The sequence below is a fragment of the Pipra filicauda genome, unplaced genomic scaffold (assembly GCF_003945595.2).
Source record: "Pipra filicauda isolate LSUMZ 115617 unplaced genomic scaffold, ASM394559v2 scaffold117_size3949168_pilon, whole genome shotgun sequence".
NCBI lineage: Eukaryota > Metazoa > Chordata > Aves > Passeriformes > Pipridae > Pipra > Pipra filicauda.
The window spans coordinates 2286452-2303488 of NW_024103629.1; the positions used below are offsets into that span (position 1 = coordinate 2286452).

At 39.2% G+C, this 17037-nt stretch overlaps 1 protein-coding gene across 8 annotated transcripts in view; it reads left to right on the plus strand.

Moving 5' to 3' along the window:
* YAP1 (Yes1 associated transcriptional regulator) overlaps positions 1-17037 on the plus strand; it is a 90675-nt gene that overhangs the window by 36218 nt on the left and 37420 nt on the right. For all 8 annotated transcript variants that reach the window (XM_027739064.2, XM_027739066.2, XM_027739065.2 and 5 more), the window contains exon 3: positions 16818-16933. In XM_027739064.2, the coding sequence (XP_027594865.1) occupies positions 16818-16933 (116 nt within the window). The remainder of the gene's footprint in view (positions 1-16817; positions 16934-17037) is intronic.

Below are 17037 nucleotides of genomic sequence, written 5' to 3' on the forward strand. Positions count from 1 at the left end.
TCTAAAATAGTTTGTGAATTTTGCAGGCAAAAAAATAGAAAAGCTGGAAGCTTATAATGACAGCATTTGGAACTGAAAGGGAGTGGAGGAAAGGGATGCATCATAGGGAAGTGCTGACTAATGGTCAGCAAACACTGTAAGGGAGTTCGGATATTAAGAACTGAGCTCACTTCCTAAAGATAATAAACTCCATACTAATCAGAGTGGGGAAATTTGGACTGAGGAAATCTCTATACTGGCCTATTAGAAAGTGGGGAGGGACTGTGCTGGAAGATAAGTTTGATTATAATGATGTTAGCCATTAAAAAAGACACACAACTCACCTCTGGAACAGAAGTTAGTAGTACTGCGTAGTGTGCGACCTGTAGTCTGATCTCTTGTATAGGTAGGATGTGCTCTTATCTTTAGAGCAGTCTATTATGAGTATGATTACTAAACATGCTTTTAAATGCTAGACATATATTTGATGAGTACTTGTTTTTTAAAAATATATGCCCATAAGTAAATATAATGTTTTTCCGCATATCTCATGGCAGCAGCACAGCCCCTTCACCACTCTCCCCTCCCCCAATGTCTGAATGCTGATTTTCATAACTAGTAGATGAAGACAGAAGTAATTATAAATTTGGAATTAAGTTATGCTAAGTTAAGGTGATAATTTAAAGTTATTTAGGATTTCTTTGGAACTCCAACTCTTGTTATAAATCTCCTGCTGAAACTTACTGAAATTTGTAAATCTGTGATTTTTGCTTTGCGATCTGTTTTGACTAAACTGTTAGTACTTTAAGAACTGTTAGTTATTTAAGTCATATGCTTTTAAATATAATCATGTGCTTAATACATTTTATAATCACTATTTCTAATTCCCTCTGTACCAAAAGATACTCAGAAAGCAAATTAAATTACTGCAAATCAAATACAGAAATGCTAAGCTATTGGTATTTATTATGATGATTTAATGAAATAACTTAAATCTTTAATTGTTTCTATAAAGAAAGTAGTTTGTTTTGCTGATGATAATTTCACAGTCAAACTTTTAGTTTCTGTTCCATCCTGTACTTCGTGTACTATTCTGTTACTTGCTTGAACAGGGAGGTTGGACTGAATGACCTCCAGTGATCCCTTCCAACCTTACAGATTCTGTGAATACCCAAATTCTTAATAATAAAAAAAATGTAAATTAATATTTCTAGTAGATAACTTCTGAAACATGCGATGAAATTTGAGTTCAAAGTTAGTTTTACTTTCCTTTGCTTATTTTACAATGGACCTCTGAATACTTTTTAAACTGATGCTCTTCAAATTTTTGTGAATGGTAAAGGGAAGTATAGAACCTGAAACTTGGAAATCCTCAAGTTGAAAGCATTCTTAGGTCACTTTTAAAAATAAATATAGTAGGTATTTAAGTATACTATACATTTAAATGATAGCTATAATAATTAAAATTATATACTAAGTAGCTTGATTTCTTCTCAGGCTTTTGCTTTGTATTTTCTTTGCCACTCTAGGTTAAATGGGTAAATAAAAATAACTTTTCAAAGCATAGCCTTTAGACAGTGTATTGTATCTAGGGTCAAGAAATCAGTTGCCTCTGGTGCATTGCAGCTTGGGAAATCTGTCTTCAGGGGTTGAAGTGTGGGGGGAGGAAAAAGAATAATCTGCTGGTGAAAAACAGAGTATGCAAGATGGCCTAGAGTTGACTGAGCAGGTATCTTACAAGTACTGACTGAGGCAGCAACTTGCTATTGGAAGATTTTCTGCTTTGTTTTAGGTAGCAATCTGCAAAGTCTTCAGGGACAAGAGCAATTGCCTCCAACCTCAGAACATAGTGTTTGAGTTGTAAAAGTAAAAAGCTCACCTGAAACATGGTCATAAGGAGGAGCTGCTTTTAAACTAAAGAAACTACAGTCTCTTATCAAGGAAAAAATAGTCCATAAGGCTATTTGTGTGACTAAAACTGAGAACATCTAAACAGCTGATCGATTTAAGGTGTGAAGTGTCAGTTCTGAAGCACATATTTAAAATGGATGTCAATATTAATGACTTTAATGGCAAGAAGAACAGGTCACTTATTCTTTGTAGCAGAAAGCTACCTGTTCATTCATTTCCAGTAGGTCCTACCTAATGGTTTCTTAAAAGTCAGTTCATCCTGTCAAGGCCATCTGGGAGTGATCATTGTCTGAACACTCAAGCAACCAGTTTGAACTGCCCTCTGAGACTTCCTACTTAAAGCAATAAGGAAACAACCTAAAGAATCTTTTTATCTTAATATTTTGTTTTCCTTAGTGGTAGTTAGCCTCAGGGTTAATGGACAGGATTGCTACGAACCCCCTTTACTAAGACAGCTGGCTATAGCAGCTTTATTGCAGCATGCTTAGGCAAGCCTCTCTGACTTGAAAACCTTCAGGCAACATAAGTAAGGGTGTATAGAGAGGGGCGTAAAATTGCCTGGCTTCTGTTCATGCAAAGAGGCATTTGATTTCCCTCTTGGTTTCTTTGTCTCCTTTTAAGAGCTAACTAGGGAGAGAGAAATGAGATAGAATCTCAGAGATAAAAGGACAAGAAAGTGATAAAGTATTCCATGGCCCATCACATCTGAAAGTAATCTGCCCTTCCCTTAATAAATGTGAGAGCTAGTGTTTGTGTAATCTTGTCTTTAGTGTTACAGAAGGCAAAATGGTTGCATCTTGAGGAGGTCTGTATTTGTTAAGCTGGGGTGTAGGAGGGTATCTGTAAAGTAAAACGAATATAGTAATTTCACTTAAAATAGCAACAGAGATGGTTCTTCCTTTAGATTTGCCCTCCTTGGTGATATATCTTTATCTCTTTCATTGAAAATTAAGGAGAGAGAAAAAAGATGAATTCTGCATGCGGTAAGTGACAGCCACAGGAAGCAAACTTCTTAACTTTGGGGGCAGGGTAGAGAAAAGAGAAGGTTTTCTTTAAAAGTAACCTCTTTTTCTGCTGTGAAACTGAGAGGGCAAGTTTAAAAATTAAATCTCTCTGGTGATAGAGAATGTGATCACAGCATTTAGTCCTTTATGGGGTTTGGGAAACGATTGAACTGGTACAAAGACTGTAAGACAAGGACTTTTCTTAGTGTCTGCGATACTGCTATGTCTTACAGTTTTCAAAGTAATGGAAAGAACCCTGGAAATGAAAACATCCTCATGCTCCTTTTTTGTTCCTGAAACCCAGAAAATAACTTCATTTTATTTGAGAAATCTACAGAGGAATCCAAGAATAATATTTTTGAGAACCCATTTAAAATACTTCTAAGCATTGTGATACTAGTCCTGTTTTTCTATATGAGGTCTTTGAGTGCGGGCAGGAAGAGGGGCAGAAGAAAAAGGAATAATAAGTGCAGAAATAAGCATACTATTGCTTCCAGTTTTCTTTTTACCAAGGGCAGTTGTTTCAAGAGCACATTCTAATAAAAGTGGTGCTACTTTGGCAAGCCTTTGAAAATCATATCATGTCTTCATCTCTTCTATTAATCATGCATGTGTGGTCAGACTGCCTACTGCCCACACATCCATTTTAGCGTTACACACTCTGAAGTGAAGACCTTTCTCTGAGTGCTTTCCTAAGAAGGGCAGTGCTGTTCTGCAGCTTCAAAAGAGCAAGGTGTTTTTATACAGAACAGGAAGCTTAGTTTTAAGTCCTTGGTGTATTGTGTGTTGTCTGCAGGCAGGCCAGTGCTAATGAAGACTGCCTTTGAATACCTTAATATAAAGTACTGTGTTTTGTGTATCTGTAAAAGCTCTCTGTTCCGTGTATCAGTGTCCACAGCTCTATGGGCCATGCTTTCTGGAATTTCTGGTAGCTCTTAGCAGCTTGCAATCTCCAACCACTTTAGGAATAAACTCCAGAGGGATTTGTAGAAGAGCTAGCCTGACCAGTAATGACTGCGTGCAAAAGCTGTTTCTTGACCAATTAGACTTTTGTCAGAGGCATTTAAGTTTCCCTTATTTCATAGTTCTAGTTCAGATTCAAACCATTAATTTGCTGAAAGAATTTCTGCTGCTTAAGACTGTAATTTTGTAGGATAGCATATGTGGTTCTATTTCATTAAGGGGCTTGAGCTCTGACAGGCTCTCTTCTCACCTGGTCAACAGAATGTTTGTGCCCACCACTTTAGTATTTTTTTTGCTTTTATTCTATCTCAAAGTTATTCAAATCACAGTTTAGTGAGGACATGATCGGTGGCATAGACGGTGTAGTCCAACACAAGCTTTGCTTAGTTAATGCATAAAGACCTGTCAAGTAGAAGGAAGAATATGAAAAATTCAAAACCACAGCCATGATGTGATGAATTTTAGAGGCTTTTTCTGACATTTTTGGGAAACATATTAGAAAATTATGAATTTTACTGCCATGTACTTTTATATATATTTGGCTGTAATAATCCCGAAAAAGGAAATATTGCAGGCTAACATGGAGAAGACAAGTGGAAACACAGTACTTTCCCAAGCAATGGGTGGAATATAATCTCTCAGCAGATGACATTTTCGTTGCTGTGTGACTTGCTTTTTCTTTTGCTGGATTTTGTTGGATTTTTTTCTTTACAAAGCCAGGTGGAAAGCCCTTAAAGGGTTTTGGGAACTTTAAGTGTGTATCCTTGTCTAATAGTAGTGCAAATTCAGGGAAGTCTTTATGGAGGACTGAACAGGTAGAGATAATTGCTAACTGTCTCATTTCCCCTTCAGGCTTTTCTCTGTACTGTTGCTGCTTGGAATTGAAATCTTCTCAAACAATATATTCATGCTACTTAAGGTATAAATCTGTAATTTTGTTACACCACTTGCAAAGAAAAGTACTTTACTTTCCAGTCAGCTATGCCTAATTAAAAATGTCACATATATCTGAAGACTTAGTTCATGTTTTACTCTTTTCCAATTCTTGAAATTCCCTAAATAGGATAAAAAAGGGTGCATGCACAAAGAACATCTTCTATCCTGGGGCGAAGCTGAATCCCACTCCATTGTGTGTGAATACTCTAAGAGCATCATCAGCCATAACCCAGAAATTCTCTGCATGCTATACTCCAGTTTTCGAATGTCTAATCAAAGCAACTCACATGGAGGCTGTTTATTCTCAACCTTTTTTCCTATCCCATTTCTAAACCAAACTATGGAAAATTTACCTGTGGGAATCCCCGTAGCCCATCTGCCCTGTCAGACTGATCTGGCTATTGTCACCTTTCTTAGTAATATACATCCATTTCTATTCTTGAATTAGTGGGTACTCTCACAACTGCCCTGTGGTCAGACTACCAGATTTGTTACTCTACTGTAGAGCTTAGGCCTCTTCAGAAGTAGATATTCCGGTTTATTCTCTGCCTGCTAAAATGATAGGTAGGTAGATATCTTGGAGGTACCCTACACTACCTATGCACAGGACAAGTCTGTATAAGATTGGGCAAAGGGGTTAGTTGATTTTTTTGTTTTGGTTTGTTTTTTTTGGTTTGGATTTGTTTGGGTTTTTTTGGACAAACTATGCTAGTTTCAGGAGCAGAAATACTCAGTTTTTGCTGGCATCACTAGGAAAACTAAGTTTCAATATATACATCGAGACCTTACGTGCTAAAGTGTGCTGGTGACAGCTCTAAAATAATTCTGGCATTTATGAGGAGATGCTTACTCATTACTAATCTTTAAAGTTAGTAGATGAACATAAATAAAAAGAGAAAACCTTTCAGAAAGTGATGTATTGTGTGGATTGATGAAACCAGCTGGTTCAGAAGACAAAGGAAAATACATGAAAGAGTAGAATCTATATCTCAGTTATTTAAGGTAAAATAGAATCATAGGTAACTTGCTTGTCAATGGAGCAGTTGACGTTTGGGATATAATGAAAAGTTTAAATTTCACACCAAAATTAGAACATAATTAGGTTTAACTTCATTGGTGCACTTACTTATGGTACACAGAGACTTTCCTATCTATCCTCAGAACAAAAAGTACACAATGCCACGTCAGCAGCTTTGGAAGGTCTGTCATGATGTGGTCAGTGGTATGTGACTGTGTTTTCCTTTTCTTAAAATACTATTTCCAGTGAATTCTTAAATCAGTCCCAAAAATCTGAAAACCAAGATCCAAGTTAGTCATCTCAAGTTCACTAAAGACTGAAAATAATTTTTTCACAGACATAAAATGAGTCTTATCTACATTGTAAAAACACAAACATTACCTTATGGAGAGATGCTTGCATAGGTTTTTATGGTGATGCTTTTATATTGAAGAAGAACTTGTCTTTCTGAATGTTTGAGACTAGTTTTCCGAAATGTCCTGTTATGAAGAGTCGTGTCCAAACATACTGAGAAGCAGTGGATTATTTATTGTGCCGTGTGTTTATTCTTTTACATGTAGATCAGACCTCTTCAGCTGCAGAAATTTCATACAGTATGTTCATCTGGTACTGAGGATTAAAATATCTCTTTGTTATGTCTTGCTTTTTTTCCTAATGTTACATTTCTATTACACACTTCAGTAAAACAGTCTTGCAATTCTGACCTGCTTGTGTTAGTATCTGTTCTGAGAAGATCCTTTTTTGTGAAAGGTTCTCATTACAAATGATGTAGCAGATGTACACTGTATATAAGGTGACTTTGTGCTAATAAAGGTGAAAAAGGGGGAGAAAGAAACATGATTTTGTAATGATTCAGAATTCTGTTACACAAATGAAGTTCTCAGCTTACCTTGAAAAGTATACTTACCAATGGGGGCGCTGTAGTTGCAATACGTACCATGGAATATCAAAACTGAAGGCCTCTTAGATATGCCTTTCTTAAAATGTTTAAGTAAGTTTTTGAGTGTCTTTTGTGTGTTAGTTCATTTCTGACATGGCTTTCAGTACGACAGTTCACGTCTTTTCAGTGCAGCCACTGGAGAACAAATGTGAAGATGTATTACACTTTGTGCAAAGGCAGATCAGTTGTTTGGTTTTAGGAGTGGTATTATTTTATTAGCCTATTAGGATCTAAAGGTTATTTTCAATAAAAAGTAATAACCTTTTTTTTTTAATCTCTGGATCTCTTGCTTGTTTTCCATTGTATTTTAAAAAATCCCCAACCAACCAACCAACACCTAAATCAAAATCCCCAATACCCGTCTCCCTCCAAAAAACCCCCAACAAACCTGAACCGTGAACTGTAAAATTACGTTAGAATTTGAATCTGACAAATCTTCAGGATGTGAGTGTTTAATGCCAATAAAGGTTTCTTGCAATCAGAAATTCAGATTTTGTAGTAGCTGCAGAAATGGTCTTTGCATACATAAGATTAGAACATTTTTCTTTTCTTTAAAGTTGTTCTTCTCAAAATGCAAATAATTTGTATTTGACTGTAGAACTTGGCGATGGGTGAAGAGATGCAGCTTGTTCTCAATGCACAGCACTTTGAAAGTGCTTTTTGGTGGAGGGTGGTGGGTGATATGCCTTGGAACAGTCACTCTTCTTGGTACTAGAATTGACGTAAGTTTGCTAACAAATGTTTAGCATGTGGTAGGCGTTTTAGCTTTGTTTTTCTAAGGCCTGTTACCATAGACCTACATTTATGGTACAGTCTAAATTGATTTGCTTAGTTTATAGTATATTTGTCCAGTTTGACAAGGATTTGCTTCACCGAGACATAAATGAGCAATAATAAATAGTGCCAGGTAGCTAAATGTTGGATTTGAGAATTTATTCTATGAAGTAAAATGTCTTACACCTTGATTATCCTAGAGATGTTGATTTTAATTCCAAGAGTGTTTACTCATTTTGCTCTGTTCACACAGTATAGAGCTGTGATTCTTATTCATGAATTTAAGTTTTCATGAATTTAAGTTTTCATAGATTTTAAGTTTTAATTTGATAATACATACTAAATAGAATGACTGATTTATAGGTTTCATTGATTTGATATGATTTGCTAATGTTTTTTAATTTTTTTTTGTGTTGACAGTAATTCTTTGTTGAGATATGGCTCAGATCATATAACATAGAAGATCTTGAATGTAAGCATTGGGGCAGTTGACTTGTAATACAGCTACTACGAAAAAAAATCCGCTTAGTGCAGGGAAGAATAATGTAATGTTGATGTCAGTTATGTCCATTTAGACATTACCTGTGCTGCTATTTAAAATAGAGGGAAACATCTTTTACCTGTGGAGAATGTCCTGTTTTAGTACTTAACTTGATAATTAAAAATACACAGTGTTTATAGTAAGTTACCCTGATGCATGTACTTAATTTTGATAGGAACAAAATTAAGTCCTATATTCCTTCCTCTAGTACTAGGATTGGTTCCAGGTACCAGGTTCTAGTACTAGGATTGGTTCTAGTACTAGGATTGGTTCCTCTAGTACTAGGATTGGAACCAAGCTGATGCCAGGCCAAACACAATAGTTTAGGCTTCGGTTCAACCACTTTGCCACAGAGTGCAGCTGGGACCACTTGTATGTCTATGATGGAGACTCCATTTATGCTCCCTTACTGGCAGCTTTCAGGTAAGTCCCCCTCAATAAGGCTCTTAATGATATTTTTAATTTAGAACCTGGCTTAAATGTGGCTTCTAACAGTGCCAGATATGTTCCAGGGATCCAAATATCTAACCCTGCAAGTGCAGCAGTATAGCCAGTGTGTCCTTTTGTGCAGTTGTCATCAGGATAAACAATTAAGGAGTTGTTTTTTGCTGTTACAATGAACAAATTGTGTCACTGCACTGTTGCATGGAAGTGTTATGTTTTCATTTCCAAATCCTGAGTGTTTGAGAGACAGAAAAATTGAGATGATTTGGAGTGTAGGGTCCTCCTGGAACAGGCTCCCCAGGGAATGGTCACGGCCCCAGGACTGCCAGAGCTCAAGAAATGTTTGGAAAACGCTTTCAGGCACAGGATGGGATTGTTGGGGTGTCTGTGCAGAGCCAGGGCTTGGACTGGATGATCCTGGTGGGTCCCTTCCAGCTCAGGATATTCTGTGAAAGGAGAAAACTGCCCCATTAATGAGCTTTGAACGTGGATTATGAGTTAAACTTGTAGTGTGTCAGTGCTGACAGAAGGGAAAAGCCAATTCATATTGGAGACACAAGGAGCTCAATATACAAATGTGTATGGATACACAGGGATCTCAATATACAAATATATTGGATACACATGGATCTCAATATACAAACGTGTATGGATACACAGGGATCTCAATATACAAATATATTGGATACACATGGATCTCAATATACAGATGTGTGTGGATACACGTGGATCTCAATATACAAATATATGTCTTTATGTACCTTAATATTTTAATTTTGAAACTATTTGTTACTTGTTCAGAAGCAACAGCAAAGGATCAGACAGTCTTGTGGAAACTTGGAATCCCAAAATGGTTTGGGTTGGAAGGGAACTTAAAGAACTTCCAGTTCCAACCTGCCATGTGCAGGACACCTTCCACTAGCCCGGGTTGCTCCAAGCCCTGTCCAACCTGACCTTGGACACTTCCAGGGATCCAGGGGAGCTACAGCTTCTCTGGGCAACCTGTGCCAGGGCCTCCCCACCCTCCCAGGCAGCAATTCCTTCCCAATATCCCATCTATCTCTGCCCTCTGTCCATGTGAAGCCATTCCCTGTGCCCTGTCACTCCATGTCCTTGTCAGATGTCCCTCTCCAGCACTTGACACATGTAAAAATATCCCTTCTTCCAACAGGTGACAGGAATTTGGCTCATCCCTGTGGTGACACCAGTCTGTGGATGGTGGTGAACAATCAACATTTCACACCAGACCCCACTGTAACTCCTGCATTCCTGTGCTTCAGTCCCACAGTGGCACCACTACCTTATGGGTTTTATTCCTTTAACTGAAATTAGGAGAATAATCCCAAGTTATCCATGGAAAAAAACTAATGGTTCCCCCTGGGCTCTGCTTGTTCCAAGTGGCTGCGTAACCATGTCCAGAATTAACCTTCTACTGGGCTCCCTCTCGTTTGTGAAATGAGGGTCTAAAAATACTTGGTGTTTGTTGTAGAAAATCCTCGTAATCTGTAGGAGAGAAGATCAGCAGAGGAACAAAAAGTTGATTAAAATATCAGAGCCACCACATGTGGGCTTTTTTTTTTTGGCCTTCAGCTGTAGTTGCAGAGTTGTTTTGGAGTGAAGGAGCGATTCCTGCCAAGCTTCAGGACAACCCCAGGTTCAAAACAGGCCACAGGAATGAATTATTATGTTGTTCTCACCTCATTTCGAAGAAGAAACAACCTTCCCTCTTCTAAAAAACCTCCAAAAAACCTGGAAGTGGCACCTGGAAGTGCTCTTCTGGTATCCTACCCTGACTGATATGCAGGAAGAGGAGGAAATGTCATCCTCACTTCTCATCATTTCGCTCTAATCGAGCTGTTTTTGAATGTGCTGGTGAAAAGATGAAATGATGATGATTGTGCCTGCAGTTTCTTGTGTATTTTCCAAAAATTATTAGGCTTCTGAAATGGAGGTTATAAGTAGTTCACAGCATTAACAATTACGGCTGAGACTGGAAAATCCTCTGTAAATCACTAGGAAGTCTGGGCCTTGGTCATTTGAGACTGACCAGAGATGACAGTCTCTTGGGGCAGCCCCCTGAACGACCAAGCAGCCTTTTCAAGGACGGCATTGCTTGCTCCACTCGGAGAGGGGCCTAGAAAAAGTGGCCTAAACAAAGCTCATCTCCACCTTCACCCAGTTGGTTAACCGCTGTCAATGGGCATCTTCTTCCAATGCGGTCGCACAGAGATCAAAAGACAAAGGCATACACCTGCCTCCAAAGGTGTACCTAAATTAACTCTAGCATTGTTGGAACATCAGAACCATGCTCGATTCTGCGGATAGCGGATGCCCTGAGCGTCGTTCTGCCCTAATTGCCCATGAACTGGCTCATCTCAACATTGACATTGCTGCTCTCAGTGAAGTTCACCTTCACGAGCAAGGCAGCCTCAGAGAACATGGTGACTTACACACTCTTTTGGTCAGGTAAGCCCAGAACCGAAAAACGTCTCTCAGGAGTCGGCTTCATGATCAAAAACTCCATTGTTCCTAAACTCGAAAATCTGCCGACAGGTCACTCTGACAGCATTATCTCCCTATACCTTCCACTACACAACAAGCAACACGTTGTCCTCTTTAGTATATATGCCCCAACTCTCCAAGCTGACTCTGCTGAAAAAGATAAATTTTACACTGACCTGCGCTGCCTTACCCAAAAGGTGCCTGCAGATGATAAGATCATTATCCTTGGTGATTTCAATGCCAGAGTAGATAAGAATTTTGAAACCTGGAAAGGAATATTAGGCAAGCATGGTGTTGGAAACTGCAACGATAATGGTCGCCTTCTGCTAGAATTCTGTGCGGAGCAGCAACTCACCATCACTAATACTATCTTCCAGCAGAAAAAGTCTGAAGACAACCTGGATGCATCCCAGATCTAAGCATTGGCACCTCATTGATTATGTCTTGGTGCGATGCGACGGAGAGATGTTCGTGATGTCCTCCATACCCGCGTGATGCCCAGTGCAGAATGCCAAACAGACCATCGGCTTGTGCACTGTAAACTCAACTTCAGTCTCACATTCAAACCTAAAAGGGGCAGCATCCCAAGGAGAAGACTCCAAGTTAACAATCTCCAATCAGCAACAGTAAGAGACAGATTCCAGGCTAACCTTCAAACTAGGCTTGAAAACCATTCCACAGATTCTGCAGATTCTTCTCCTGAAACAATTTGGCACCATATTAAAAACAGCATCCTGCAATCCTCTTCAGAATCCTTAGGGTTCTCTCTCAAGAAGAACAAGGATTGGTTTGATGAAAACAATCAAGAGATCCAGGAATTGTTGAGGAAGAAGAGAACCACCCACCAAGCACACCTTGCACTGCCTTCCTGTCACGCAAGAAAAATGGCCTTTCGTCTTGCATGCAGCAAGCTCCAGCAGAAACTCCGTGACATCCAGAACAAGTGGTGGATCGATCTAGCTGAAAAAACTCAATTATGTGCAGATACTGGTGATCACAGAGGATTCTATGAGGCCCTGAAAACAGCATACGGGCCAACATACCAAATCCAAAACCCCCTACTCAGCACAGATGGTCAAACGCTTCTAACAGATAAATCTCCATTCTGAATCGATGGTCTGAACACTGTCAGACTCTTTTCAGTACCAACTGTGTAGTCCAAGACTCAGCAATTCAGTCCATCACACAACAACTGGTGAAATACGAATTGGATACTGCCCCCACTTTAGGAGAAACCCTCAAGGCCATACAGCAGGTGAAAATCGGCAAGGCAGTTGGGGTTGATGGAATTCCACCTGAACTCTGGAAATATGGGGGCCTTGCACTCCATGCTAAATTTCATGAGTTTGTGGTGCGCTGTTGGGAACTAGGTGAACTACCATCAGACCTTCGTGACGCAGTCATCATCACTTTGTATAAGAAGAAAGGTACTAAATCAGACTGCTCAAATTACCATGGTATTACTCTGCTCTCCGTTGCTGGCAAAATCCTGGCAAGGATACTCTTGAACAGACTAATACCCGCTGTAGCAGAAGGAATTCTACCTGAAAGTTAATGTGGTTTCAGAGCCAACAGGAGCGCCACATACATGGTGTTTGTTCTCAGACAACTGCAAGAGAAGTGTAGGGAACAGAACAAAGGTCTCTATGTAACCTTTGTTGAGCTCACCAAGGCTTTCGATACTGTGAGCAGAAAAGGTCTGTGGCAGATTTTGGAACATTTAGGTTGTCCCCCCAAGTTCCTTAAAATGATCATCTCACTCCATGGGGATCAGCACGGCCAAGTCAGATATGGTAATGCACTTTCTGAGCCCTTTCTAATAACTAACGGTGTGAAACAAGGCTGCGTTCTCGCACCAACCCTATTCACAATCTTTTTCAGCATGATGCTCCAAAGGGTCACGACAGACCTCGATGATCCTGATGGTATCTACATTTGATACCGTACTGATGGAAGCCTTTTCAACCTAAGGCGACTGAAGGCCCACACCAAGACCTTAAACCATCTTGTCCGGGAGCTGCTTTATGCTGATGACGCCGCCCTTGTCGCCCACACAGAAGCAGCTCTGCAGCGTTTAACATCCTGCTTTGCTGAGGCTGCTAAACTCTTTGGTCTGCAAGTCAGCTTAAAGAAGACAGAAGTTCTCCATCAACCTGCACCTCAGGAAGTCTTCCTTCATCCCCATATCACCACTGGCGAATCAGAGTTCGAATCAGTCCAGCAGTTTAATTGCCTAGGTAACCTCATCTCCTCATATGGTAAGATTGACAGAGAGATAGACAACAGGTTAGCAAAGGCATATAGTGCCTTCAGAAAGCTTCATAAAAGAGTTTGACAAAATAAGCACTTGAAGAAAAGTACAAAGATCAGTGTTTACAGAGCCATAGTGCTGTATACTCTCTTATACGGATCTGAATCATGGGTCATCTACCGCCACCACCTGCGTCTCCTAGAACACTTCCATCAACGCTGCCTCCGTACAATCCTAAACATCCACTGGTCAGATTATGTGACCAATACGTCTGTTCTAGAACAAGCAGCTATCACAAGTATTGAGGCCATGTTACTGAGAACACAGCTGCGATGGGCAGGGCACGTCTCCAGGATGAAGGACCACCGCCTCCCTAAGATCTTGCTTTATGGTGAACTTGCCACCGGCTGCCACAAGAGAGGAGCCCCAAAGAGAAGATACAAGGACTCCCTGAAACAACATCTCAGCCTTGGCCATATTGATCAACATAACTGGTCAACTCTGTCCTCCAATCGGGAGGTCTGGAGACACACCATCTATAACGCTGCTGATGCTTTTGAGAACGCACCCAGGATCACCCTTGAGGAGAAAAGACAACTCAGAAAGAACTGTGCCTTGCAGAATATACCACCTAAGGAGTCTTGAGACACGCCTGTCTCGTATTGGCCTTTTTAGCCACCAACGCGCTTGCAACAAACGTGGGTAGAACCCTTCCCAAATCTTCGTTCGTGAAGCCCAGCCATGATTTGATTTTGAGTACTAGGATTTATTTAAACATTTCATCCATATGAATGGGGCTTTGCCTACTTTGTATTCCATAAATTGGTGAGCATGTTTTGGAATTTGTGGAAAAGAACTGATCTGTCATGATGTGTTTTGGGGGGTTTCTTAGTATATAACATTCAAACATTCAGGATATGGAGCAGGTAGATACATAGAAGGACTGTGATTTGATGGAGATTGAAGAGAAAGGTTTTGAGGGAAGGTGTAGGGAAAATGGATATGCAGGTCAGGAAGCACAGAGCTGAGTGGGAGGGGAAAAAAAAGGAGTTTGCCTTCTTGAACCAGTCATATGATTAGTATGATATTGATATAATCAGCTTACTTTTGAGACTTTTTTTTCGTGGTTCTTTGCTCTACGATGACTACTGGTTGGAGTTTAGTTGGTCAAGTAAGGAACATGCTGACTTTTCTCAAGTGATACTCAGCTAGGGAAAAGTTTGAAGCTGCTGCTGTCTAAAATCGCTGTCTGTGTTAAAAACTCCATATGAACATAAACTATACTTAGCATGGTATGCTTAAGCAGTCTTGAGGAATTGATAATGCTCTCCTTGTGCTCAAATTGGAGGTACTTCTAAAATTGCTTCTTCTATAGTTCATTCATCTATCCTGTATTCAGATCTGTTTTGAAAAACTGGTGAATGTTGTTTCACTGTGTTCCGACAGTTGATGGCAAAAAATGGTTTTGTAGTGTAGGGAAACAAAAGCTTTTCCTTCTGTTTCTTACTCAACACTCAAATAGCATATAAAAAGAAAAGCTATAAATTATGTACCTTAGGTAGACATAAGTTCATAGTGTTACATGGATTTTTATAGGAGTTAAATGGAAATAAATGAATGTGTTATCATGGGTGCAGTGGTGTTTTCCCAGTTTCCACTATTCCCAGAATTGAGTTGAGCAAATATAACAAATCAGAAATGGAGGGGAGGAGTAGCACATGCTGGTACTGTAATTTAAACACATGGTCTGTGAAACATTACTGTGCACTGTTTTTACATCTGTGTTATCTTTACCTGTTTTCATTGCTTTGCAAAATTGACCAGCAGAAAAGTGAGAAAGTGTTCTCCAGTATGAAGGTTTATGTATAGTCCAGTATATATAGGGCAGTCTTTACTATGCTGTTCCGTGTTTTATAAATAAATAGGCTAAAAAAAAGAAATAAAGAAATCATGCTGTATGTGGCATGTTTCTCAGTGGAGCAGAATATTTGAAAACATACACAACCAGAGATGCAGTGTGCTTACAGTACCTTGCTGAGGTTTAAACCCAGCCACCAAACAGTTTAAATCATTGGTGCGACAATCAGAGGGAAGTCACATTCATCCAAAACATAGCCCAATACTAGCCACTGGACTAGTAGTGAAGAAAATTAACTCTATCCCAGACAAAACCAGCACATATCTCTATTAAATGAATTGTATTGTGACCCTACTACAGTGTGTCTGTAACTCTTTGACCTGGAATTGTTCACGTGCATGTTTAGAGAGGGTAAAAAATATGTATCTTAAAACAGTTTTAAAAACCAGTTTGTGGTATGTTCTACCTTATAACAGAAAGTACCTTCAGTGATTAGAATGCGATAAGTAATTCTGTATCAGTAATTGTTTTGGTGACTACTGTCCCATTTTATGTTCTTCTGAATTTAAAGGTTGCGATTTTGCTGAAGTAAATGAAAATGGGTGTTCCATGTAATCCAGAAAAACTTAATTTTAAGGATAATTAATCTAAGAAAAGAATGATACCAAGTTAATGATTCATTGGATTTGAATTGATAAAAAAAATCTGAGTATGAGTTTCAGTTGATACCAGTTCTGAATGAATGGATAACCAACTTTGTTGTCAATGTTCAGTGTGTATTGGGAGTTGTATTTTTGTCAACATGTACTTCTCAGTGTTGCTTAATTACATAAAGATAGCATTGATGCTTGTTACGAATAACCTACATTTGTTGTTCATTAGCAAAACATGCTAATCACATAGTCAAAAGGTGAAGTAATCATTTGTTACACATTTGTATTTTCATTGAATTGAATACGTTTATAAATGACAGCGCTGAATGTACTTTCCATTTTTTTCAAAACAGAAAGTTAGGCTCTGCAAAGGGCTGGGTGGATTACTTGGCAGTCTCACTGTCCTCATCTTTTCACGTTAGTTGAAAGGCACATCACTTTTACATTACTGCTTTAGTGTGAATGATTACTTAAATTGCCACAGAGAGATTGTTCAGTTGTTAGGGGTGAGGGGAGTAGTCCATCAAATAATCTGAGGACATGGTCTATGCACAGCAAGTTTGGGAAGACTAGTGGTTACTTACTAGCCAGCTCATTACCACTCCGTAAGCACTGCATATGAACTCATCGTGCCAAGGTACTGGACTGTGCTTGAGATTCCAGACATAACTGGCTTTGTTTGAAAGTCTGTGAAGTCACATTTAAAAATGGCAAATAACTAATCAATGAGAAGAGGGAAGAGAATGTTTAATTCAAGGATACAACATCTAGTTATGGTACAACAGTCTAGATTACGATATTCATGATGAACCTTATCTCCCGCTCTGATTGCTACAGCTGTTGGTTGGGAAAGTGATGGTAGCCAGGGTAAGGGTTTGAGAATCTGACATACAGTGATGCTTGGAGAGAATCCAAACGTTCTTGTTTGGTTTTGAATGTGGCTGTTGTTGGCAGGCTTAACTTTTTGTTGTTAAACTTTCTGTGCGAGCAGGTCATTGCTGTGAATGCATGACTGTCCTAACTCTCGCTTTGTTTTGTCTTAGTCATATTGATCAAACAACAACATGGCAAGATCCTAGGAAGGCCATGCTCTCCCAGATGAATGTTACAGCTCCCACTAGTCCTTCCGTGCAGCAGAACATCATGAACTCAGCATCGGGTAAGCAAAATCTGTATTTATGAAAAAATCATACAAATAAAGAAACTACAAGCTATTGTAATTGGGGAAGAACATTTAAGAAATGTTCTTCTATTTATCCTGGT